General features: G+C 37.3%; 6 protein-coding genes across 7 annotated transcripts; 4 read left to right on the top strand and 2 right to left on the bottom strand.

Annotated features, from left to right (window-relative positions):
* The first annotated feature begins 1,441 nt into the window (after window positions 1-1,441).
* LOC110409342 (SAUR-like auxin-responsive protein family) lies at window positions 1,442-2,263 on the top strand. The gene has a single exon (XM_021418652.2). It carries the CDS (start codon window positions 1,677-1,679, stop codon window positions 1,989-1,991), a length of 315 nt encoding a protein of 104 aa, XP_021274327.1. The 5' UTR covers window positions 1,442-1,676; the 3' UTR covers window positions 1,992-2,263.
* Window positions 2,264-4,616: 2,353 nt separating this feature from the next.
* On the bottom strand, window positions 4,617-9,740 carry LOC110409686 (filament-like protein (DUF869)). Of its 2 annotated transcripts, none has more exons than XM_021419125.2 (6): window positions 9,531-9,740; window positions 9,258-9,395; window positions 8,937-9,156; window positions 6,457-8,854; window positions 6,104-6,161; window positions 4,617-5,745 (listed from the first exon to the last, which is right to left on the bottom strand). In XM_021419125.2, exons 2-6 carry the CDS (start codon window positions 9,378-9,380, stop codon window positions 5,305-5,307), a joined length of 3,240 nt encoding a protein of 1,079 aa, XP_021274800.1. In that variant the 5' UTR covers window positions 9,381-9,395; window positions 9,531-9,740; the 3' UTR covers window positions 4,617-5,304. The 2 variants fall into 2 exon arrangements, with proteins under 2 accessions (XP_021274800.1, XP_021274799.1); XM_021419124.2 differs by having other exon boundaries at window positions 4,619-5,745; window positions 6,104-6,167; window positions 9,531-9,739.
* Window positions 9,741-11,917: 2,177 nt separating this feature from the next.
* Window positions 11,918-13,504, top strand: EMB2296 (Ribosomal protein L2 family). Its single transcript, XM_021419548.2, has 2 exons — window positions 11,918-12,429; window positions 13,002-13,504. Exons 1-2 carry the CDS (start codon window positions 11,990-11,992, stop codon window positions 13,342-13,344), a joined length of 783 nt encoding a protein of 260 aa, XP_021275223.1. The 5' UTR covers window positions 11,918-11,989; the 3' UTR covers window positions 13,345-13,504.
* Window positions 13,505-14,214: 710 nt separating this feature from the next.
* Window positions 14,215-16,502, top strand: MSRA5 (Peptide methionine sulfoxide reductase family protein). Its single transcript, XM_021419549.2, has 4 exons — window positions 14,215-14,600; window positions 14,924-15,036; window positions 15,129-15,273; window positions 15,876-16,502. The coding sequence occupies exons 1-4, from the start codon at window positions 14,301-14,303 to the stop codon at window positions 16,071-16,073; spliced, it is 756 nt and encodes a 251-aa protein (XP_021275224.1). The 5' UTR covers window positions 14,215-14,300; the 3' UTR covers window positions 16,074-16,502.
* Window positions 16,503-16,771: 269 nt separating this feature from the next.
* On the top strand, window positions 16,772-18,852 carry PIN1AT (peptidylprolyl cis/trans isomerase, NIMA-interacting 1). Its single transcript, XM_021419616.2, has 2 exons — window positions 16,772-17,224; window positions 18,477-18,852. Exons 1-2 carry the CDS (start codon window positions 16,981-16,983, stop codon window positions 18,599-18,601), a joined length of 369 nt encoding a protein of 122 aa, XP_021275291.2. The 5' UTR covers window positions 16,772-16,980; the 3' UTR covers window positions 18,602-18,852.
* A 483-nt stretch (window positions 18,853-19,335) lies between these two features.
* Window positions 19,336-23,977, bottom strand: LOC110409991 (zinc finger CCCH domain-containing protein 6-like). Its single transcript, XM_021419547.2, has 4 exons — window positions 23,544-23,977; window positions 21,243-21,446; window positions 20,898-21,022; window positions 19,336-20,814 (listed from the first exon to the last, which is right to left on the bottom strand). The coding sequence occupies exons 1-4, from the start codon at window positions 23,601-23,603 to the stop codon at window positions 19,656-19,658; spliced, it is 1,548 nt and encodes a 515-aa protein (XP_021275222.1). The 5' UTR covers window positions 23,604-23,977; the 3' UTR covers window positions 19,336-19,655.
* Between the last annotated feature and the right edge of the window lie 725 nt (window positions 23,978-24,702).

Here is a 24,702-nt window from a genome sequence, read left to right on the forward strand (position 1 = left end):
GCAAGCCAGAAGATTTAAGTGCTGGTCGATGCAATCAGAGTCTGTTTACTTGCGAGACAGCTTGCAACTTTGTTGATAATGGATAATAAGACCTAGGGGTGATGTTTCTTTTGCTCTTTGAGTTGGTGAAATGTAGGGCCGGATGGAAGAAGGGGGGAATTAGGAGGAGAGAATTGCCATGCTTCCCTTTCGATGACACTGTGATTACGTGGGGCAGGAGCCTTGTTGTTGTTGATGGAAGCTTTCCCAGCAACAAAAGAGGGGGTCACCAGGCAGCGCAAATTTAGCCCAGCCACGCCACAACGCTGAACAGGGCCAAAATTCTGTGTTGAGTGGGACAAAAGAAAAACTGGTCGCTTTGATTTGTATTATGGTCCTTAAAACTACCGGAAATCTGTTCCTTGAGTTTGACGAACTCCGAATATCAACGACTAGTATATAAAGGAAAGGACCAAATTTTGGACATTCCGTGACTTTGGGACAAGCATTCAATGTCCTTTATGGCCTATAGTCCCTGTAACAATCCTCATCTTATGTTTATTTACATTGTACCATGAGGCATCATGATTGGATCAGTACACAGGTCTCCGGTGGTCCTGTAAAGGTTCCAATGAAACCAGCAGACCGTTCAGTTCCTTTTCTACCAAGTTGAGACCTAGCCATGGGCTATGGTAAATCCTCTAAAGTACTAGTATGTTGTAAAATTTATGTAACAAATGTAGTGCCTTTTATGTCTGGGGTCTTTCCATTTGAGATGGAATAGAATGCCATGCACGGTTTGCTTGACAGGACTCAGTAGATCTCATGGTTGTCACTTCCAAGATACACAGGTACCGTTATTCTCCATATCACAAAGACAAAACTGATGCCAGCTGAGAGCATCAAATCTTTGAATTTTGTAAGAAGTTGGCATAATTGGTCGTTAATTTCAACCTCAGTGATTTTAAGTTCAAATTTTATGAATAATTTAAAGAAAATCTCAAATGTATGATTTTTAGAAATATGACATATCATATTTTAATTTAGAAATTAAACAGGTTATCTATTTCAGATTTGATTGATAACAAAGAAATTTTTTTAAAAAAAATTATATAAAATTAAAAAAGTATGTTTAATACTATTTCTTTCTGTTTTGGTTATTTTATACCTCAACATTTAAGCCAATGGTCAAGTTTAGAAGTTGGAACTTCCTGAATCATGTCAAAGAGAGGGAAAGGGACGTTTTTTTATTATTATTATTAACTTTTCAGAGAGAGAGAGAGAGAAATTGACACATTGTGTACTATGGAAACTGGAATATAGATAATAATGAATTTTCTCAGCCTTAGAACAAGGTATGTATCAGAAGAGACAAATGCAGGAAAACTTGAGAAGGAAAACCAGAGAAAAAATGGACCCATGTTGTCCTTAGGAGAGACAACAGGGTAGGCTAAGCCCCATTGGGATTGGAACCTGCATGCCTTTACATACAGTTACCTCCAATTCATCCTTGGTCTGTTCATTTCTTCCACATAGCACATGACTTTGTTCAACACATAAATCTCTCTTCCCACGCTTCCCCCCCATATAAATACCTCTACATACCTTAATCCTTCCCCACCACCCTCATACCAATTCTCTCCGTTTTAGCCTCCTTGCTTCTTCCCCCACCACCAAGTAATCTTAATTCTAACAAGATGGCTATCAAGAAATCAAACAAGCTACGACAAACAGCAGCTATCAAACAGATTCTGAAAAGGTGCTCAAGTTTTGGCAAGAAACAGGGTTATGATGAAAGCAGCCTTCCTGGTGATGTACCCAAAGGCCATTTTGTTGTGTACGTTGGAGAGAACAGAAGCAGATACATAATCCCAATATCATGGTTGGCTCACCCTGAGTTTCAGAGCTTGCTTCAAAGAGCTGAAGAGGAGTTTGGCTTTAACCACGACATGGGCCTTACGATTCCTTGTGAAGAAGTCGTTTTTCGCTCTCTAACAGCCATGATCAGATGAAGAAACTTCGGTCGGGGATTGAAGAAAGACATATGAAGTTGCTTTGCTTCCATTCTGGGTCATTTACCCTCATTCTTATGCATGATGAGTGGTTTTTCTTACCATAACTTATTGACATTTTGGTCTTCTTATAGTTATTTACAATCTGTACATCCGGCATGTACATAAGTTGTATTTTTCCCTCGAGTGGCACGTATTCCACGTGCTCTTGAGAGTATCCTTAGAAGTAATGGAAAAGATTTCATGGGTAAATCCATGTTTTTTTACTTAAATTACATGTCTGTCTTTCTTGCTCTCCCTCTGTCCTTATGTCGTCAATAGCTTCAAAATCCGGACAAATCGTAGAGTTACAGATTTAAAACCAGCTCGTAATTACATACTAAATGGGGTTGACTTCATGGAGGTTTAAGTTTCTTCAGCAAGTTGAATCAGCCTCTTGTCATTGGCGAGTGCTTGAATCTGAAGTAACAGATGGGAGAAATAAGCTTTTGGCAGCTTCTTTCTTTATGTCAAATCATCCGAACTTTCATTCCCCAGTACCATGGATGGAAAGGAAAAGATAAAAGATTCTGAAAAAGATATAGCACCTACTTTTATTATTGGCTTCTTGATGTGAATGTATCTACTGCTAAGTGCTTCAAACCAGCATGTTTCTTGGTCTTTCTAGGATGATACAAAGATGCCATTTCAGCCTTATAAACAACACTTATACGCCAAATGCTACTAATATTAGTTCATGACTTCTCTATGTTCACGGGGAGACAGAAACATTTTATCTTTTCATTTGGAAGAAGGGAGAATCGTACTTATGGTTTCTATTGGATGAGAAAAGCATGCAAATGATGCAGATTCGGGAAGTTGTCATCTCGAATTCTCTGTTTCACACTTGATCTTAGCCTAAACCGCTTCCTGTTTGTTCAAGCTGTTAATATAAAAATTAAAAATTCATCAAGTCATCTCCACCTTCGCCTGGGTGAGCTTTTAGACCAACCAATTTTATGATCTATGTTTCTAGGTGATTTAGCATGCTTTATTATCTGCTCGTTTATCCAAGGGATGTGGCTTAGTGATAAAAGTTTACATCTTTTGTGCCATTACACTCTTTTCATTTTAGGTAAACTTGTTGCAGCTCAACCCTTCAAAGAAATGCCAAGAACCATTGCAACCACTCATGAAAATCCTTCTCGAAGACTAATGACATTAAAACATACAAGGAGATAAAGTGAAAGATGGAGCTTCCCTGAAGAGATGGACTTAAATTATTCAGAGGTTTAGAGCCATTCTGTGTTAATTGAGTTTGTAATGCACAATAACATCATGATGTCCATCTTTTGATGTGGTTTCATAGTTGATAAGATGGAGGCCTGATACTCAAAACAGTTATCTACTTTGCTTAATCTCCTTCCATTCTTGTAAACGTTGCACATGCAATTGGGGTCCATTGGACCTTGGTAGGGTTCCTTGAGCATTTTTCAAAGTTTTTTGTCCCCTCCATGTAAGGAGATCAGAAGCAGCTGAATTTGATCACCTGAGCAACTCATATAAGCAAACCTTGTTTTTCTGCTTATTGACTCGTAAGTATCTGTTAGGACCACGGCATTCACATAGATGGTCCTCCGCGTTAGCTGTTCAGATTTTTTTTTCATGTCCCTCACATTTGTACCAGTTGTTGTAGTTTGATGTCTGCTAGCCTACATTGGTAATAAAAGGCAAGGACCTCATTGCCTTGTGATTGCTGGCTAGATAAAGCTCATATGCCATGACAGTGTGATCAACAAACTATGATATGATATTTCACACCTTTTTTTTCTTAAGCAGCATCATTAATTAAGATCACTGCAGTTTCCAAGTACTTTTTTGGCGGATTTAGTGTCTCATGTCTAATCGGTTTTTTTTTTCTTAATCTCAAGAGCAAGGGATGAATATTGTAAGGAAATAAGTACAAATTTTAAGTGCTTGAACTGCAAATTTGGAGCTGAAAAATACAACTAGTTGCCAACTCAACTGATCTTGTGTGGGACTAATTCATATTTCATTTTGAATTAATCTTCACACTGTTTTCTGATAGTGAAATCTTGGATGTTACTTGTCAGTGCTACGATCCTTTTCAAAGAATTCCGATGTGAGCTGGGAAAGCCATGATTTTGGATATGTTTCTATTTATCAAAAAGTGAAAGAGCCAGCAGCCATTGGCCCCATTGTAATAGGTTGAAGATAGAATGGTTTGATTAGTTGATGGCTCTTCCAGATTTGCTTGACTGGCATCTGCATACTAGCCACCTGTTATGCATTCTATAGATGTCTCTTGCGCCAATCTTGACTACATCCTTTAGATATCAGTCTCTTTCTTTGTTATACTCTTTCATACAGAGCTGGTTTAATTCCATGTACACGGAGAAAAGCTAGTCTGGAGGTGGGTTTGGTAAACTGAGATACAGGGGCAGACACGTTGGCTCACAATTTGGACTCTGGTTCTCATATAATTTTTGGGGACTTTCTCTGATCACATAGCCATCACAAACCTAATTTAAAATCATCCTGACTTGCCAAATCAGCGTACTTGGATGTCATCATTGTCCCCCAAGTTTCAGTCTAGTACGTTTCGACCTCCAGCTTCTTAGTGGTGACATGAAGTTGCCTCTACCACATGCTTCTTTTGCCAGAGGATTTCAGGTTTGCTTTGAGAAGTCTACTGGTCAGGTTGGTTTACTCCTGCATGTGAGATGTTTTGTGAACGAAAATTTCATGAACCAAATCTGAGTGCAGGTCTTAGTCCATTATAATTTATTCTGGCTTCGTGCCTCACCCTACACTCAGGTGTGTTATATCATAAATGTATCCCTTGTTCAGTGCACTTGTCTGTCTTCAAAAAACGACACACCTTCATTTTTTCTGCATTGACCCTTTGTTACATTTATAATTGTTATTGTATGCGTCTGCTATGCATTTACAAGGAGTAAAATGCACTGCATTTTATCTGATATAAGGTCCAAGTCAGACCCAGGCACCTTTTCCTTTGGCTATCCGGGACCTGATTAGAATGATAATTTACGCAAGGTAACCGCAAGTCTATCACATGAAAAGGCAAGCAATTTGATCTTCCATTTCATTACCTCATTACTATAATATCTACAATGTGCGAGTTCCGATTAGAACCCCAATTACAATCCCATTGGAAATGTTATCTAGGATGGACAGGGCTAATCGATTGATGTGGAAAATTGATCATCTACTCATTTCAATCTTCAGTTCTTGACCCCTGCCGTACATGCCATCAACTTAAAAACCTATACAAAAGCTAGAGGGCATAGTTCTAGTGCCCATTCTTCCCTTTTGAAGAAAAAAGACGACCAAAACTCCGCAGATGTTTCTCTTGCTCAAGAGTAGATGACGAGAATGTTGACTTGGTGCGCCTATGATTGAGGTGAGATGAGCTCACTGAAGACCTCAAGGAAAGGTTTGGCTCAATATCCGAAGGACTTGATGCCGAATGGCAATAACGCAAGGAATCCTCACTCACAGATTGCACATCGGCAGAAGCTACACTATCTGTCTCAATGTGATCAAAGTCATCAGACTTAGAACCATTATGATTCAATCTGCCTTCCATTGAACTTTCACCCAGCAGCTTGTCACTGCACTGAGACTGGTGGTTCTCTTTCTGAGGGCGCAAAGCTTGCAACTGCCTCCCAAGAAGGTAAATGGTCTCCTGGCATGCTGCAAGCTTTTCTGCTGCAGCTGCTATATCTCTTTCCTGCCAATAGAGTGAGTGGAAAGAGGACATTTTCAGCTAAAGCTTTTAAAGCTAACAGTCATTCAAGAAAACATCAAATAAGGAACATCCTGATCAATTAACAAACCCTCCAGCCTTTATATGGTTATAAATGCAATAAGTCAAGCAAAAATGGGCGGTGAAGCAATTAAAGTGAGAACAGTTAAACACTCTAAATAACAAAAATGCAGGCAGAGGAAGTGCAAGAGATAGCATATCAAACACCTCTAGAGGCATCTTCGAATGGAATATGAAAGACCAACAGTTCATTCTAAGTTTTTTCACTTAATATTTTCTTTGACTAGGTTCTCCAATAAAGTTATCACATTATACTACATACCTGTTTGATCTTCATGTCAGAATCTTCATTTTCTGATGATGAACATACCAAGGACGCTCTGTTCCTTTAACAAAACCAGAGTATTTACAGACAAGTTAGAAATACAGAATGCTTCACCCAGACGGTGATTTGTGTAACCACCAATAAAGAACTGATGAAGCTTACAGTGCAACATCAAAATAACCAATGACTTCCAATGGACACTCAGTAGTTTTTCATTTTAGAATACCCATTAGTTCATTGATTTGCTGAACTAATTATTTCCCTTTCCCTTATTTGGTAAATTGACTGACTATTAAGAGATCATAGTTGCTCACATGACTATCAAGCACTAAGAATAGTTCATTGCTTACCTTTGCACTTTATCCTCAAGATCCTTGAATCTAGCCAGGGCATCCTGATGGCCACGCTTTTCTTCTAGTAGTTCGTCATCTAACTTAGCAGACTTTTCCTGTAAAAGGTTTACTTGAGCTTCTAACTCCTGTGCACGCATTTCCAATGACTTGTAAGACTCAGTCATACATTTCAGCTGAGTTTCAGCCAGACTGTAGAGATTCTGAGAGGAAGCCAACTGTAACTTTAGTTCTGTCAGACTCTTCTCCGTATCCTGTAGCAGCAACTTTGTATTTTCAAGATTTTCAGTGCTTCTTGCTAGATCCACTGCCATATTTTCTTTATCCACTTTCAGCTGATCCAACTGTTTTAATAAGCATGAACATGATGTAACGGCTGCTAGAGAACTTGGGTTCAAGATTCTATCTTGAAGTACCTCTGAGTCAGGACAGGAATGACAAATATGCTGGCACCCTTCAGTACACGCCTGTTTTGATGAGTATTCCTGAACCTCATTCTCTAGCAAAGCAACCTTGTCTATGTAATCATCACTGCTGACTTTTCCAACATCACCCCCAAAGCCCAAGACACCAAAGTTCAGTTCATTAGCTTTGGCAAAAACATGAGAAAGCTTCAAGATAAAGTCAACCAAACCCTTTCCGTTCAATACAAATTTATCAACAAAGGCAGAGAAGTCGTCCAACTTTTTACTTAGGCCATGGCCATCTGGTTGAGTGTCCTGAACTCTCATTGCTTCTCTGCCAAGTGATAATACAACCTGATGAATCTGAGATATTGCAGATGCCAAATTGTGCTTTGAAATGCCTTCTTGATCTAACAAAATCAAACTCTCCTCAGGCACACCCATTTGTTTGGAGGGACCTATTTGAACTCCCTCAGAAAAACAGGTGACTGAGTGCTGAGGGAGAGATCCTTGTATTTCCAATATAGCAGATTTGATGTCCTCCAAGACCTTCCCCAAATCCAGGTCCTTCGTTTGAGACTCAAAAATTGTAAAAATCCTTGACTGAAGCTTCAAGAAGGGCAGATTTTCTGCATCTTGCCCAAGCTCTGTTGTGGAGGATCTTACACTTGAAGAACCCTGCTTTGATGATTGACTTGAACAAAGCTCTTGATCAGAGAAGAGGTCCTGACCCTTGGCAGTATTGAGCGGTGTCTTATATTCTGCTTCATAATTTCCAGCATTGAGTGGATGGTCTGAAACAGCATTAGCTCCATCAACATCATGTGACACACATGCCAATTTCTCCATCTCCAGAAAGTCATCCATCAATTCCAAGCAATTGGCATTCTCTTGCTTGTTAACTTTACAACTGCTCTTCCCCATCCCCAAACGAGAGATATCAGAGCTTGCTGGTACCAAAGATTCAGCTGAAAGTCCTTCCTCATCAATCCCATCTTCAGACAGGGAAATGGTACTGGGGGCATTGCTAGCATATTGAGTTGAAGGACCATCAGCAGGGAGTCCCAAGTTTGATTTAGGGGAGCATGTTTGATTATTATGGGCCTGTATTTGTGCTTCTAAGCTCTTGACCCTGACAAGTGTCTTAGCACACATGTCTCTGGCAGCCTGCAGTTCACTATTACGACTGGCCAAAGCTTCTTTAAGCATCTTTGTTTCCTCTTCCATCTCCAACAAACGCATTGTAAGGAAATCAATCTCTTTATGGGATTGTGGCAAGTTATCAGCAGATTCCACCTGTGGAGACAAATTTGCAATAGTATTCTTAACCACATTCCTTCTTGATTGAGGTCCACTGAAATCTCGTCCAAACTTATCAATTTCTTGCTTCATTTGGGCCAATGCAGCCGGCCCTGGCAATCTCTTCCGGACAAGGCCTCGTAGTCTTTGGCACTCAGCTTCGAGCTTTGCAATTTGTCTGACACTTTCTAAATGTTGCTTGTTTGCTGCTTCTGCAGACCTCATACTTATAGTCTTTTCTTCATTGCGAATTTCAAGCTCCTTGGAAATCATATGCAGCTCGTACTTCAGTGAGCTTATTTCCTTCTCACGTGACATAAGATTTTCCTTCATAAGTTCCATTTCAGCTTCCGCTTTAGATTTTTCCACCTCGATCTGAACTATCAAATTCGACCGCTCCTGCAATGACCTTGAGAGTGCCTGGTTTCCAGCCGCTGCCCTTAAAAGCTGTTGATCCAATTCAACTATTTTCCCTTCAAGATCAAGCTTTATTTTGTCCCATTGTATGGTTTTGGCTAGAACTACGTCATGCAATTTCTGCTCACTTTCCTCTTTTACATTCCTTACCTGCCTCATGCACTCCTTAAGAGCACCATCTAAATGGGATGCTCGATCCTCTACTGAAAGCTTCGAGAGAGTGACAGTCTCAAGTTGCCGTTTCAACGCAACAACCTCCGCATCCGCTTTCTCCCATCCTAAAGTACACAAAAACTTGGCTCAATCATCACTCTTAAATTGTAGGATTACAGGTGGAGGGAACAAATTTTTCAGCCATACCTGAAACAGCTTCCTCAGCAACTTTAGCATGTTGACTAATCAAACCATCCTTAGCATTGATCTCAGATTGAGCTGCAGACAGCTTCCCTTTCAATTCCTTTACTTCCTCCTCGTATAACTTGACTTCACCCTTTAACCTGTTAACTTCATCCTCCAAACCCGTCAACCGTACGTAAGATTCCATCGGTATTTGAACATAGTTTACCTTCTTACATTTTTCCTGTCAGTACATAGCAAGACAGAACAAAAGTCCCAAACTTGAAATAATCAGTAAAAAGCTTCATACATAAGTCAAGCTTTCTGGGGTTTTTCCTAACTAACCTGATCTCCAAGAGATGCTAAGGAAGACAATGAAGCACTGGTTCCATCTGCTCCAACTGCCTGTTTCTCACTTCCAGCTTTCTCGGAAGATTTTTTCTTCCATGGCCAACCTCTTCGGTCCATTTCAAAATTCACACCCTGAATGTAAAACCCTTTTTGTAGTTAAAAAAGTAGAACACCAAAAAATTCATTGAACTTTCAAAAAAAAAAAACAAATTAAACTCTTTCTTTTTCACTACAAAAAATTTAAAAAAGAAACTGAATTGGACTTACCGGAAGAAATGCAGATTATCAGCGATCACTGAACCCCAGAGTCGATTCGCTTAAGTAAAAAATAAGCATTCAAAAATCAAATATATTTCGTAAAATGTATAGATTTTCTATTATTTTTTAATTTCTTTGTCCTTTTTCTTCTTCACAATGTGAAGAGGGAAGAACAGAGACTGGACAGTGGGAGGAGCGGGTTTGGCTATCTGGAGTTTCTCTTTAAAACGCTCCCCGAGATGGGAAAAAGCGACGGCGTATTGTCAGCACGCAATTGACCTTTTCAAAAGCTTTGAACTGGATTTCGTTTGCTTCTGCGTATTGGTCCCCTTCCGACACGTGGTGGTGTATGATTGGGTACTACTCCGCTCCTTAGGTGGAGTGCGACGGTGTAGTTAGGTTCGTGAAAGGCCTCGTGTTACCGCACCTGGTGGGCCGTTTATCCACCGATATTGAATGGTATCAACGCCCAAGATTATATTGGGAAGGAAAAGAAAAGAAAGGTTAGTAGGTGCTAACAGTGTTTTGTGGTTTAATGGTGGGACCAGGTTGAACAAAGTATCTTTGATTGATATGGGCAAATCAATTTCTTTTATGGAAAAGGTGTGGGTTTTACTCTTTTTACAGGGAGTAGATTCATTTTCACCACATCTTTGGTACAACTCTCATTAACCTCTTTTGTTGCTTCAAAGCTATGAAACCTTCATTAGTTTATAATAATAATAATAATAATAATAATAATTGCATGATTTTATCTAACAAAAATCAAATAGATTGTTTCAGTAGTTCTGTTATTCCTTCATTTTCATAAAATCGATTGAGAGACAAAATAATAATATTCAAGTGTATACTATAAAAAATGATAATGTCTAATTTATGTTAGAATCGATCATTACATACTTAATTTTCTTGTAAAATAATATACAATGTAGAGTTAGTTGTTCAATAAAATCAAATAAAATGATGTGCTACTATTTCTTGATGAGAAAATATCAAGCTCGTGGTATTAAAACGGTAGAAATTAGGAGACCCTCACACCTTTCATATTACAAGTTTTAAATTAAAAATTTAATCAGGGTATGATGTTTTGGGTTATGTGTTTGTTCTTCATTAGGAGAAGGAATGATCGATGAATGTTTAGTTTTATATATAAAAAAAAAGAATAGTAATATTCAAATTTAAAATTTCATTGTCAATGGGAAATATGGCTGTTAATTAGATAACACTTTTTATAAATAAATAACATGTATTTTATAGGAAAAATGGTTTATAAAGAATCAAAATTGTTTTGTGTAAATTTTGGTTTCCCAAACTAATTAACATAAGCTAGCTTTGTTAATCTTCCATAAATTTATAAGAATAAATTTATTTTTAAATCTTGATGCATGTAATTAATTCTTTCCAAGCCTTTAAATTTCCAAGGCCATAGGAATTGGACATTAAACAATTTAGGAGTTCTTATGAAAAATAATAACTTTTAAAATTAAGCCAAAACTAGTTGACAAAATAAATTATATAAACTATAATTTTGATTAAAATTATCAAATATTAATGCCTTCCTCAATCACTTAATAATTCAAAAAATAATAAATATACTTAAAGTTTATAAACATTTCAAATATTAAAATAAAAAAATTTATAAAAAAACAAAATAACTCTTCAAAAAATAAAACTAAATCTCAAAATTAATGATTTTTTTATTCTGTTGTTGAGTCTTTTGATTTGTTTTTTTCTAATAGTAAAAGGGTGATTGATTGAGAGAGAAGAGTACTTTTTGAATATTTTTCGAAAAGTTAACATATCTTTAAATTTTGAGTTCTCTTTTCTCTTAATTTTTATAAGAATAAAAAAATTTTAGAATTTGATATTCTATTATTGAGAAAAATCTTAAATTTTGATATTCTATTGTTAAGTTTTCTAATTTTGTTTTTCAAAACAGAAAGGAGAAGACAGAGAGGTTGATTGAAAGAATAGAATTTTTTGAAAAGTTACGTATTTTTTTTAAAAAAGAGAAAACTTCACTCCAAAAAAAGCTTCTAGTTTTTTTTTTAGTTTTTTTTTAAATTTTGTTCTTAAAAAAGTGTTGAGAGAGGTTGATTGAGAGAAGAATATTTTTTGAAAAGTTGCCATATTTTTAAAAGAAAAAAAATTCTAGTATTTTTTTGTTTTATTATTTAAAAAATTATTTTTTTAAAAGTTTTTCAAAAATTTTATTTAATTTGGATTGTACATTTAAGAGAGAGATGTTAGGCCAAACAGGTACTAGGCCTGTTTAGATGTCAGGCCGAACGGATATTGGGCCTAAATTTTTTGGATTTCAAGATATCCTAAACGGCGCCGTTAGATTGCTTGATGTCTATATAAGCTTCTTGACCAAAACCCTAACCCTTCACGCCCATTTCTCTACTTTCTTCCATCGGCCGCCTCCAGGAGAGAGGTCTCCTCACAGCTACACACAGTCTCACCAAATGGGTCGTGTCATCAGAGCTCAGCGTAAAGGTGCGGGTTCCGTCTTCAAGGCCCACACCCACCACCGCAAGGGTCCCGCCCGTTTCCGCAGCCTCGACTTCGGTGAGCGAAATGGCTACCTCAAGGGTGTCGTCACCGAAATCATCCACGACCCGGGCCGTGGCGCACCCTTAGCCCGCGTCGTCTTCCGTCACCCGTTCCGTTACAAGAAGCAGAAGGAACTGTTCGTCGCTTCCGAGGGCATGTACACTGGACAGTTCGTGTACTGTGGTAAGAAGGCTACTCTCATGGTCGGCAATGTGTTGCCTCTTAGATCTATCCCCGAAGGAGCTGTCGTTTGCAACGTCGAGCATCATGTTGGTGATCGTGGGGTTTTCGCTAGGTGTTCTGGTGATTATGCCATTGTTATTAGTCACAACCCCGATAACGACACCACCAGGTCTCTGATTCTTACTCTGATTTAATTCTAATTTTAATTTGGGATCTATTGGCTATGTGATTGTTCTTTGGTTATATTATAAGTTTTTAATATTGCTTTGGTAATTGCTCATTTCTGTATATATTTTGGCATAATGTTTTTTGTTTCTTGAGGTGTTCCTATGGGTATCTGTGCTTAAATGTACGCCTAGTTTAAGAACCTTAATCTAATTGGTGGATGCGAATGATTGGCTGTGCTTTAATTATTAATTGATGGAATGTAAAATGAAATAGCATCTTTTAAGCACGCGGATTTGATCTAGTGCTAAGGTTTTAGCTGAAAGAGTACCATTTAGTTTGAGTTTTGCAGACCTTTATATGTGAAGTTTCAGTATCTTATCTGTTTAGTTAAATTTCACTGGCCTCTACATGTGACCTTTTCGTTATCGTGCTGATGCCTATGTGCTTCAATGATGGTTTTTTGCTTAATCTTTGAAAGTAGATGTATAATGATTAAATATAGATGAACATGATGGTGGAAGTTTTGGGTAATTAGTGGTTTCAGCAATGACCTTTTGGAGTTTGATGTTACAGGATCAAGCTTCCATCTGGTTCCAAGAAGATTGTTCCAAGTGGCTGTCGTGCTATGATTGGCCAGGTTGCAGGAGGTGGTAGGACCGAGAAACCTCTTCTAAAGGCTGGTAATGCTTACCACAAGTTTAAGGTGAAGAGGAACTGCTGGCCTAAGGTGCGTGGTGTGGCAATGAACCCAGTTGAGCATCCTCACGGTGGTGGTAACCATCAACACATTGGTCATGCTAGTACTGTTAGGCGTGATGCTCCACCTGGGCAGAAGGTTGGTCTTATTGCTGCAAGGAGGACTGGTAGGCTCAGAGGACAAGCTGCTGCTACTGCTGCCAAGGCTGATAAGGCTTAGGCTTAGGATATTACTTGTTGTTAGTTCTTTTGCCCTTTATATTTACATTCAAGAGTATTCAGCACATTTATGCTACAAATTTTGTTTGAATTATCAGATAATGGTACTGTTTGGAGTTGTTTGAGGGATGGTTATGTTTTCAATTTGGATTTTTACTCAAGTGTTTGATGTCAATGTTTATGATCCATGTTCTCTCTCAAGCTTTTCATATGATGCTTTGCATGCTGTGTATCAAATATATGGTGGATGTCAACTTAGTTGGCTGAACGGGGCAAGTTCTAAGACTGATCTTAGTTAAGGCAGAGATGGCTGTCAATTACATTTTTGGGATTAGATGGAGCCAACTTTCTGAACTTTTTGGGTTGGAGTGAGAGTTTGATTGATCTGGAGACTGGCCTTTAGACCCTATATCTTGGCACAGCCAGGGGAAGGTATCAATTTGTAGTTCTGTAACTCAGGATTAATGGTTGAAAACTTATCTTGACTTGAAATTCCATTCTCCAACCTTCATTTTATAAAGAGAAAATGAACAATCTTCATTGCTAAGTGCTAAAATAACGCACAGCTGAATCCTTGATCGGGGGCCAGTGCCACGAACTACTAGTTAAAGAATTTGAGCTTGGTCGAGAAAACAAGGTTATAGTTCTATTGGCCTAAGCGGTAAGACTTTGATCCCCTTCAGGTTTGTGTTTCCCATTTCCAAATACAAATTCCCAATGGGCTTGTCAATGAGCCCAGCTGAGGCTTTAAGAAACTCAAACCTGAATTCTCCTACAGCCATGAGAGATCCAACGGACCCAACGAAACCAGGTCCCTAAGACTCGAGCCCAAACAACCGTTGATCCTTTTTTCTTTCTCAAAAAATTGAGCCCAATCACAGCGCGACCATGGGTACTTGATCGACCCGGAATCTCCCTCTCTTTCTTTCTCTCACCCTGAGACGATCCCGACAAGCAATGGCTTTGGCGGAGAGGAATATCCTTCTCCTTAATTTCTTAACTTTGGCTTCATTGTCAACAATTCTATGTGCCGGTAAAGCATTTTCCATTCGCATTCCGGATCGGATCTCGGGCACACCTAGGGACCTTTCAGACCAGTCCCTGAAGACGGCGGTCTTCGCTCTCGGTAGCTTCTGGAGATCGGAGGCCGTCTTCGGATGCTTGAACGGTGTCGTTCGAACTACTGCTGGTTACGCTGGCGGGTCCAAGATCAACCCCGAATACAGAAGTTTGGGCGACCATGCGGAGTCCGTCTTGGTCCGTTACTTTCTCTTCAACGCCCTCTTCCTTTAGTATTTCTTTCATTGTTTCCGAGTATAAAACTTAGAATATTTAATTAGGAAAACTTTTGTTAATAATCCCTGAGAAATTGTAGACGCAGATCTGTTCTTGGGTTAGTTGCTGAGTTTGTGACAGTTTATACTGTTGTTTTCGGAATGAATTCTTCCAAAAGAGAGAAGGAAAATTAATGGCTGAACACTTAATATGGAAAATATCTGATTTTTATAAAAATGTTTGAAAAGAGTGTTGGTATTTCCATTTAAATTTGATTGAGTGTATGCTATGTGAATGATGGACAGGTTGAATATGATCCCAATGAGATTAATTTCAGGCAACTTTTGGAGATTTTTTGGTCTAGGCATGACCCAAGGCAGGTATTTGGCCAAGGTCCAGATGTAGGTAATCAATACAGGTATGGGGTAACTAAAAATAAAAGAACAAACCATTTTATTACTTCATTCCCACACTTTTTTAATGATAAACTTTCATATCTCAATTCAACAGGTCTATTATTTTTACGAATGGGACTGAAGAGGCTAGATTAGCTGCCATGAGCAAAGAAAGGGAGCAAACCAAGTCACGGAACAGCATTGTGACGACTCAAGTTCAACAACTTGGATCATTTTATCCTGCGGAACCTGAACATCAGGTTTAATGCTCTCCCATTTCTTTTTCTTGTTTGAAAGAGGCTGTAAGGAGGTGACATTGTGTGATAGTTGCTTGTTGTAGCTTATGATCCACAAGCTGCTTTAAGTTGTCAGTTGCCTTAGATTATAATGCGCTGAACTTGTTTAATACATTTGAACTTGAAATAACAAGCCGGTTGGGTTGGATGCTTGTTTAGCACTGAATAAGGATTCTAAGGATTTCTGTTATTGGGAGCATGCTGGGTACGGACGGCATCATGAACTAATTAATTTCAATTGCATCTCATTTGGGAAGAAAATGGTTTCTCCTCTTGTCTAGTTGCTATCTTTGTCATTTCGATTGCCATTTTTTTTATTGTCTTCTATCTATTTGTTCCTTTTTCCCCAGTGCTTTAAACTTTTGCTTTTAGACCAGTGTAATTGGCAAGCTCAAGCATGAATGTTGTGTTAATAGTAATTATCAACTGATAACCACTAACCAGGTTTCTATGTGCACATGAATTTGGATAACTGAAAACTATATACCATATAGATTTAGAAGGCAAATGATTTATGGCTGCGATAGGTAAATGACTTATAAATTTCAATGTTTTGAATGCCACAGAAATTTGAGCTCAAACGCCATCCGTTGCTGCTACAGCTGATAGGAAATCTGCCTGAAGATGAGCTTGAGAGGTCAAATCTGGCAACAAAACTGAATGGATATGCTGCAGAGCTTTGCCCCCCAAGGATGCAAAAGCAGATTGATGCAAAGATAAATGAAATTATCAGAAAAGGTTGGCCTGTTTTGACAGATGTATAGCTGGCCATCGGAGTAAAGCTTCAGACAAATGAAAACTCTTGCATTTTCCCAGCTGAGCGACTTGATTTTGTGGGTTTTTAACCTTTTAGCTGAGCTTAGGCTGATTGTTTGGACGGAAATTGAATCAAATGTAGTATTCTTTTGCAGATTGAAAATTTCTCCAGGCATAAAAGCACAGTATGTTTTCCAATAGATCAATGAATCAATCAGTTTGGGAAACTTACAAAGGCTTGGCACAGAGTCTTCTAGGCCTCAAAGTGTAATGAATTCCAGAGTTTCCAATCTGATTATGATTTAAATCCCTGTGGCAACTCAAGTCAAAACAACATGCTAGCCTGAAAATTGATTCATTGATATTGCCACTTGTGTTAGCATGCAAGTGGCAAAGCATCCAAGCCAGTTTCCATCATTTTCCAAAGCCTGTAATCCTCTGATTCATCCTTGGAAATAGCATTTACATGAACAAATCAGTCATTTATTCTCAAATTTGGCTTGTTCTTGGAGCATTAAGTCCTATATTTGCAAATACTGGAGAATCCCAACTATCGTTAATGTCTTCTTCATAGGAAAAGCCTTAAAATTTTTAAGAATAATCAAATTGATTTTTACCACCAATGAAGGAACGCCACGTCAGAAGATAAACAGCGGCTTTCCCTCATGATAAAACTAAAACCCATAGCTTGACGGTAAAGCAGCCGCCTTGTTCTTTGTTTTGTTTTTGCATTTCCACTCTTTTTGCAGTCTCCCGAAAGCTGCGAAGATAGATTCGGATCGTAAGAGGAAGAAAGCTTCGATCTCGTCAGCAGATCGAACCGAGGCGGCGGAGAAACTGAAAGGCAAGAACCCAACAAGCACCAGCAACCACCACCACCACCACCAAAGCCACCACCACAGGAAGAAGAGCAAGATGTCATCATCGACGGCGGCAAATCAAGTGACGGCATCCCACATACTGATCAAGCACCAAGGCTCTCGCCGTAAGGCTTCCTGGAAGGATCCAGAAGGCCGCGTCATCTCCAACACCACTCGAGACGCTGCTGTCTCGCAGCTCAAAGCCCTCCGTGACGACATCGTTTCGGGCAAGGCTAAGTTCAACGAGGTTGCTTCTCGCTACTCCGATTGCAGCTCTGCTAAACGCGGCGGGGATCTCGGTAAGCTTGTTCCCCTTTGCTTTTGAATTGATTGCAAGTGCAAAAGTTCAAACTTTTAAGGATATCGTTGATTTGGTTGCTTAGAAAATTGCCAGAAGCTGAATATTGGGAGGAAAAAAAAGAAGAAGCTTTGAGTAATACAAATGATTGAAAAGAGAATCCCAATCGAGTCATATAGTCATGGATTTGTTCAATGCTTATTTTTAGTTACTAGGGTTTTTGAATACGTCGGAAAAACAGAGATTTGAGGTAAAGTGGAATTAGGGTTTCAAGTCTTAAAGATGTTAGAAATTTTGGGATACCCTAATGCTCTAAACGTGAGCATTGCACACTTCTGCAAATTGGAGCTGTAATGGTCAGTTTGGTTTACTCAACAGGTTGTTTCTGAGTCATCCATCGGCTCAAGAGATATCCAATGTATTAATAACCCTAGTTTTGTTGCTTGCTTTGCTTCTGTGTTTGAGTATTGCTTTGAAGAATTAAAGTCTTAATCTGTTTTGACGGCTGAGTTTTGCTTGGCAACTCAAGATTTCAACCTGGCAAACCAAATTACCTGTTTTGCAGAATTGCAAAGTTTTAACACTTGAGGTAACTTAAGTAAAGGTTTTTGTGAAGGGAACCATGATGCTTTCCAAAATGGGAGTATTTAAAGCACATACAAACTGTAGTTCAGAGGCATTTTATTTTGCTTAAAATTCATGGAAGCTGAGAATTTGACAAGAGCGTTTTGTATCTGATTTTTTGTCTGTTATTATTCTTTCTTGTGGTGATAATCTTTCACGAATTGTCTTCCTAGGTTAATTGATGGATCAACCCCTTGTCTCATGTATTTTTTGTATCTTGTGCTTCTGAAAAAGATAAAAATTTTATATATGTATATATAAAATGGATAACTTTGACCTATCTCACCCTTTTAGGAAATAACTCTTCTTATCCCTTATGGAGTTTTGATTACAGGATTTGATCCCAAGGTTGCAAGGCACACTACTTATTCCACATGCGAAGCTAAACAATCATTTAATTCAAGGACATTTTGTGATAATGGGCATGTTATATCATTTTATGCCATTATTGACATTGAGCTTTTCGCTGCAAATTAAGACTTACTGTTATATTAGTGTAATCGTCTTTATCAATATACTACAAGGAACATGACCTATTCTGATATTGTTCATGATTCCTTGGGTTAGTTTGTGCTACCAGCATTATATGTCATAATCTGAACAAAACCTAATATAAACTTTCTGTGCAGGTCGTTTTGGTCAAGGCCAGATGCAGAAGCCGTTCGAGATTGCAACTTATGCTCTTAAAGTTGGTGAGATAAGTGACATTGTGGATACTGATAGCGGGGTTCACATCATCATGAGAACTGGTTGATTATCATCGCTGATGATGCCTGGATATATCAAGTAATTTAGTTCAGTGTATTCAGAAAATATATTCAAGAATATTCTGAAATTGTTCTTGGTAATGCCTATGGCCAATTTTATCGAGTGGTACTTTACACTTTGACAATGACCTAAACGCTTGCGAACAAATTTGGTTGCTTAAAGCATTTAATTGCAGAACCATTTTGGTTTATGGTGTGAGATTGTTTACTTGTTCATAATAAAAGCTTTTGGTTAAAATATAGATCTCCCTCCCCAACCCAACCTCCCTGTCTCACTCTCTGTTTCATTAATTTTGTACTCTTTTAAGTGGGTTTGATGGGGAAATATTCCTGTTCAAATGAGGAATGAGTTTTTTGCAGGTTTAGTGTGTGAAAACTCAGCGAGTCAGGCAGATTTTATGTCCTCTGATAGTTGGATAGGAGAAAGATAGCAAGTTTGAGACCTTGTTTCCTTTTGCCACTAATTGCACTTTATTTTGGAATGAAACAAGGTCTTCATCATCATCCATCGTCTGCTTTGGGCATAAAGTAGAAAAAATGAAAATGATAAGGTATAAAGTGTTTGATCCCCTACTTAAAAAAGAGTATTTTTAAGTAGTATTTAATTGATTGATTAGTATATTATCTAATTACTTAAATTAAATTCCATCTCTTAATTTAAGAAAAATTCTCGATATAAATAAAATCATAAGCTAAGATTTAGTAATTGAATCAGATTTATTAACGCCGTTTGTTATTTTGAAGAAATATCTATCTAATTAAATTGATTTATGAATGTAATGGATAAAATTTATCTTAGTTTACAACCATTATCATGTTCTTCCTCAGCATGGCTTCTTGTTCCCATTGAAAAATTCCTGTCATGCTTACAAGTTCCGAGTGAAGTTCTTCTAAATATGAAATTTCTTCTTACATTTCTCTTCTACCAAACTTTTGAACTCCCCTCTCTTTGTGGTAAATCGCTCAAATTCTATATAGGATTCAAATGAGGGGAAAAGAAAAAGGATATTTACACTGAAAATTAAATGCCATCCATCTTTCTTAGATCCTTCCTGTAATTTCCCAACCTAATTTCATTTTCTTGGCACTTGGAGCTTCCAACTCCAATGTTCTGCCTGTTTGCCACTGTAATGACTTGTCATGCAGGTAAAGGCAATTGGACCCATTCCGGCAGCCCTTGGGAGTGCTAAAATACATGCAAGGTTTTTGAAACTTGGCTTTCAATGCCACAGGTTTTATGTTCTGTACCATATTCTGGTTCTGGGTGTGGTTAAGATGACTTGCAGTTTTTGGTATATTGTGCACTTTAGGTTCTTGCTTTTCTCTTCCATGTTCCCTAATCAGGTTCTTAATATAGTTAGCATCCTTCACAGGGTTCGCTGCCATCGCGGCAACAGCTAGACCAGCATTTAGTTGCATAGGTGTTGAACTAATAACAGGCTGCACTTCCGGAAGAGTTTTTGGCTGAACAAGTATCATACTAAGAGCAGGTTGCATCTTGTTCAAGGTGGAGTATGCATTACCATTTGCAGCCCTATGTCCAGAAATCATATTTATATCCGCAAATGAGGGAACTGAAGGCTCTACTCTCTTAGGCATAGAAACGGAAACGATGTCTGCCCTGGGAGCTGGCATAGTTAATGGAGGTTGGAACTCTTTTATGAAATGGTTTGAGTTTCTGTCAGCTGGCATTGGGGATGGAACTATAGCAGGTGTTGAGCGGGGCAGAGAAGTTATTACAGTTTCTGGCTCTGAGGTGTGTAGAGGTGTACTTACCGCATTGGCAGCAGCGGGTAGATTACCATGATCCTGAATTAATTTCTCTACCATCTTTGGATCACTAAGGATTTTAACGAGCAACTCAGTGTCAATCAAATTTCCCTGCTCTTTGCTTTTCATGATCACAGATAAGGCAGCCGAAGCAGCTACAACTACATCAGAGCGTGCACCAGGCAACATGTCAAGGGCAGGTGACTTCACAGCAGAACTAGGGCAATTTGGCATACCGTGAGTTCCGGATCCCAACAGACCTTGGGGCATTATCAACGCAGCTGTCTGGGAGTTGGAGAGAGTTTTTGGTTGAATAGCAAAATCTGATGATACATCTGCACCCTCCTCATCTTCAATTGGAGTTAGAGGAACAAGAGGAGTTCGCCTATCATCATAAGGTTCAACTTCTACATCCATAGAAACAGAGGGACTACAAAAAATGGATAATTAAGACAGTCAGATCAAGACAAATGGAACTACTAGAGATCTGCAGAAGTAAGGATGAAATTGTACCTAGGAGGAATGGCAGAAAGGCGAGGATAAACTGCTTCAAGCACTCTCATTTCTCGCAGTGTTTGAGCCTCTACCTCCTCACTCTCTTCAGCCGCTACAACGTGCCAGTTGCAATTCAAGACAAACTGTTTAAATGTGACAAAAAGCAAAAGGTTAGATATTGAGTCCAATTCAAGACAGAAAATATCAAGATAATAATATGCCACAAGTTGATATAAAACAATTCAGAAGACCACAAGTCTCTCACCACCATGGTACAAAACCTATATGAAGACTAGAGATCTTTTGAAATTAGAAAAGCAATTTATTTTTTTTAGAAACAAAAGAACAGATAGATCTGCTTACTTTTGGAGGGCATGTCCACTGGATCCTAGGCATCTCAGCTAGATCATATTTCAATCCATTCACATAATGACCACCTTCAAACCCAGGGGGGAGGTCATTAGCACACATTCCACTGGGCTGCAATGTCCATGATGTTTTTGCTTGAAGAGTATCTTGAAGTTCACCAACTTTTGAAGGGCAATCCTCTGTCAGAAACAGCTTCACCTGAGACAATATTAGTCCACTTTAGCAGGTTAATAATTATTAAATCGTCTGATTGTGTACATAAACAACCTTCATGGCATGAGCTCTAGTGATCCCTAAGAAAGATGGGAAACAGGGAAGAAAAGGCTTAAGGACTTGAAGATTCAAGACATGCTAGCATAACTGAAGACCTCACCCGAACACAACATAACAATATCTCAAGGAATTTATAGTTTCCAGGCAAATACATACTCAAAACTTGAAATTTTCCACTTACCAATGATAAAGAAATTAACTACCCTAATAAATTTTATTACGACAGGATCTTTCAGATAACGTTATCCCCAAAAACCAAAATCCAGTAGCTCTTTATGACATGACCATATAAAAGGAAAGAACATAAGCATCATTAGATATTCACGGTAATCACCATTCTTCTGGATGAGATATCAATCTTTATAATAGACAAATTCAACAACGTCAAGGCCTAAATTTATTTATGGAACGTTTTGTCAAATCACATCAACTAGCCATACCATTTTCCTGTTTTAAGTAATCGTAGACGGTAATGACATAGAATGAAACTAACAAAGTTGCAACTGCCAGACAATTCTAAATGCACTGAAATGTGACAGAACCAGCACTCTCAACTTAACTTAGAAATATGTCATAAATTCTGTGCATTTCTATGTAAATTTTAAAGAAAGATTGCATCTACCTTATACTACATCCAAAGCTGGTGTGCAACTAGACACTCAAGTCTATTGCTAAGCAAAAATTAAGTTGTTTAACACTGTAATCTCATTAGGCTAATTATAATCACTGGTCACAATTACTGCTAGCAACTTGCCCTAGGAGCAAAACCTCAACTTTACCTGAACCTTGAATACATTCCTACTTCATTTTGTACTCAATATTTAGCATATTACAGTCGTTTATCTTTAGTAGTAGCAGAAACATTTATAACTGGGTATATTCAGCATTGCAGTCAGAATAATTTAAGACTAACAGCTTTAAGATTTCGATATTCATAATAATCAAGCGAGATAAGCATTATGATAAAGTTTTGATGAAACAATATGTGCTTAACAATTTAATTAATAAGGGAGAATACAAAACAATAAGTTTCCCCCTTTTTCGTTTAAAGAAAAGTTATCTCCCTTCATCAAGAAGGGTTGATATCTCTGTTTATGCATTTCTTATATATGTTTTCCTGTCAGAAATTCATAGAACGTGAATAGATCAGATTTTGGTGGTGAGATTCCAACATTAAATTGAAAATTCCCAACTTGAATTACCTAAAGTATGAATTAACAGCAAATTCTTTTTTTTTTTTTGAACCAAATGGCAGCATATTCACTTATACATTAGACAAAGCTTTGCTTACCTATGACAAAGGTCTTAGAATGATAACCATACTTTTAAAGAGTATCATGTAATAACCAACAATTTCAGACTAATAAGTTCCTTTCGATTCAGTTCTTAATGTCGAAAGGCATATTATTGTCCGACATTCTTGATAATTTTAGATTACAACTTTAATGCCTTACTAATTATTATACCATGTTCTTGATTCTTTGATTACAAATATTTTAGGAGATTAAACTTCGTACATAATTTATTACAATTGCCCCTTGGGAAAATTATAGTTATCAAATGAATCACTTCAATATCTTCAATAATTCTTTCCACTTAACAAATTTCATCACAATTATTTTCTGGGATTCATTAATTCTTCTTCTTCTTCTTCTTTCTCTTTTTTATTTTCCTTTTTTCATAGTACCATTATCGTTCAAATAATCACTTAAAATCAACATTATCAATAAACAATTAGAGAACTGATTGCAGCTCTGGATTACTGAATCAGTAATTTTCAAAATCGAATACTTAAAAGCTCAAACTTTTCGATGAAATTCCAGTTACGATCAATATAAAATTCGATTTCAATTTTTATTAATAAAAAAGGTAAAATTAATACTAATAATATTATCAGATATTAGGAGTTACCACCCGTAAAATTTCTGAAATTATTTATAAAGGAAAAGGCAAAAAAAGCAGCTGTTGAAAAAGGCAATGAAACCACTAATGATTGATCGAAGATAATAATGGCGGCTATACCTGACAAAGATTAACACCTGGAGCCCAAGATACCCTGTTTGATTTCCTCGATCGCTTCATATTTTTCAATAAAATCTCAAATCAATGTCGATTCCTTTTTCGCTTCAAAATTTTTTATCTCCAATTTAATTTTTTTCCGGTAACCGAAAGGGGGAAGATGGGGAAAAACAGCAAAATAAAAAAAAAAGAAAAGTTTAATCAGATTAAGAACTTAATCCGATTAGCAAACCTCGAAACCCTAAAAGACGATGAGAGATTTGAAGATCCAGTAGCTATTATCCAAGACCCTAGAGATAGAGAAGAAATTTGCAATTCTTTCTACATGATTTTTTTCACGTTTTCGAAGAATTGAAAGCTTGAGACGCGACTAGGCGAAAATCATAGGGAGCAGAAAACCCTAAAGGACCAGGCTTTGTACTTTATAAAGGGGGGAGTCCGCGTCCTACTCGTACAGGGGAAGGTGACAGCGAGTATTTAATAAAAACGCGATATCCATGGGGTCAAAATCTAGAATTGCTGCGCTGGATTTTACTTTGTACGGTTGTTAAGGTTATCCGCGTTTGATCCGTTCAACCCTAAAAATTTTAATTATTCTATTTTTTTAAAAGTTTCTAAAAATAAAAATAATTAAAAATTGATTTATTTTCGATCCATTATTTTGATTTAAATAGTTTATTTATTTTTTAAAAATTTATGACCAATGATCAATTTTTCATAAATATGAAATATTTAATCAAAATAATCAAATAAATTATCTTTTTGAATCAATTAATAACAATGTCAAATAAAATCGGCTTTGAATAAATTCGAATTTAATGGATTTCCGTTAATTATTTTCATTTAGATGGATTAGTATTTTATTTTTAAAATTTTTTACATGAATTTGTAATTAATTTTATTTTCTAAATTAAACACGAAGTATTGATAGAACATTAATAACAGGAATGATTTCCTAGTTGAACTTTAATTTAGGTTCAAAAAATCATAAATATATTTAGTATAATTAATTTTGGAATTGTACTAGAGTGGTTACATGATTAGTAATTAATTAGGTATTTCTTTCCCAAAAAAAAAAAATAGGTATTTAAATCTTGATCCATTATCTTTAGGAGATATATGATAGAAAGTCACCTTTAAAATAATTAGAAACTTAACATTT

Source organism: Theobroma umbraticum, unplaced genomic scaffold (assembly GCF_002168275.2).
Source record: "Theobroma umbraticum cultivar Fairchild unplaced genomic scaffold, ASM216827v3 scaffold_44.0, whole genome shotgun sequence".
Lineage (NCBI taxonomy): Eukaryota > Viridiplantae > Streptophyta > Magnoliopsida > Malvales > Malvaceae > Theobroma > Theobroma umbraticum.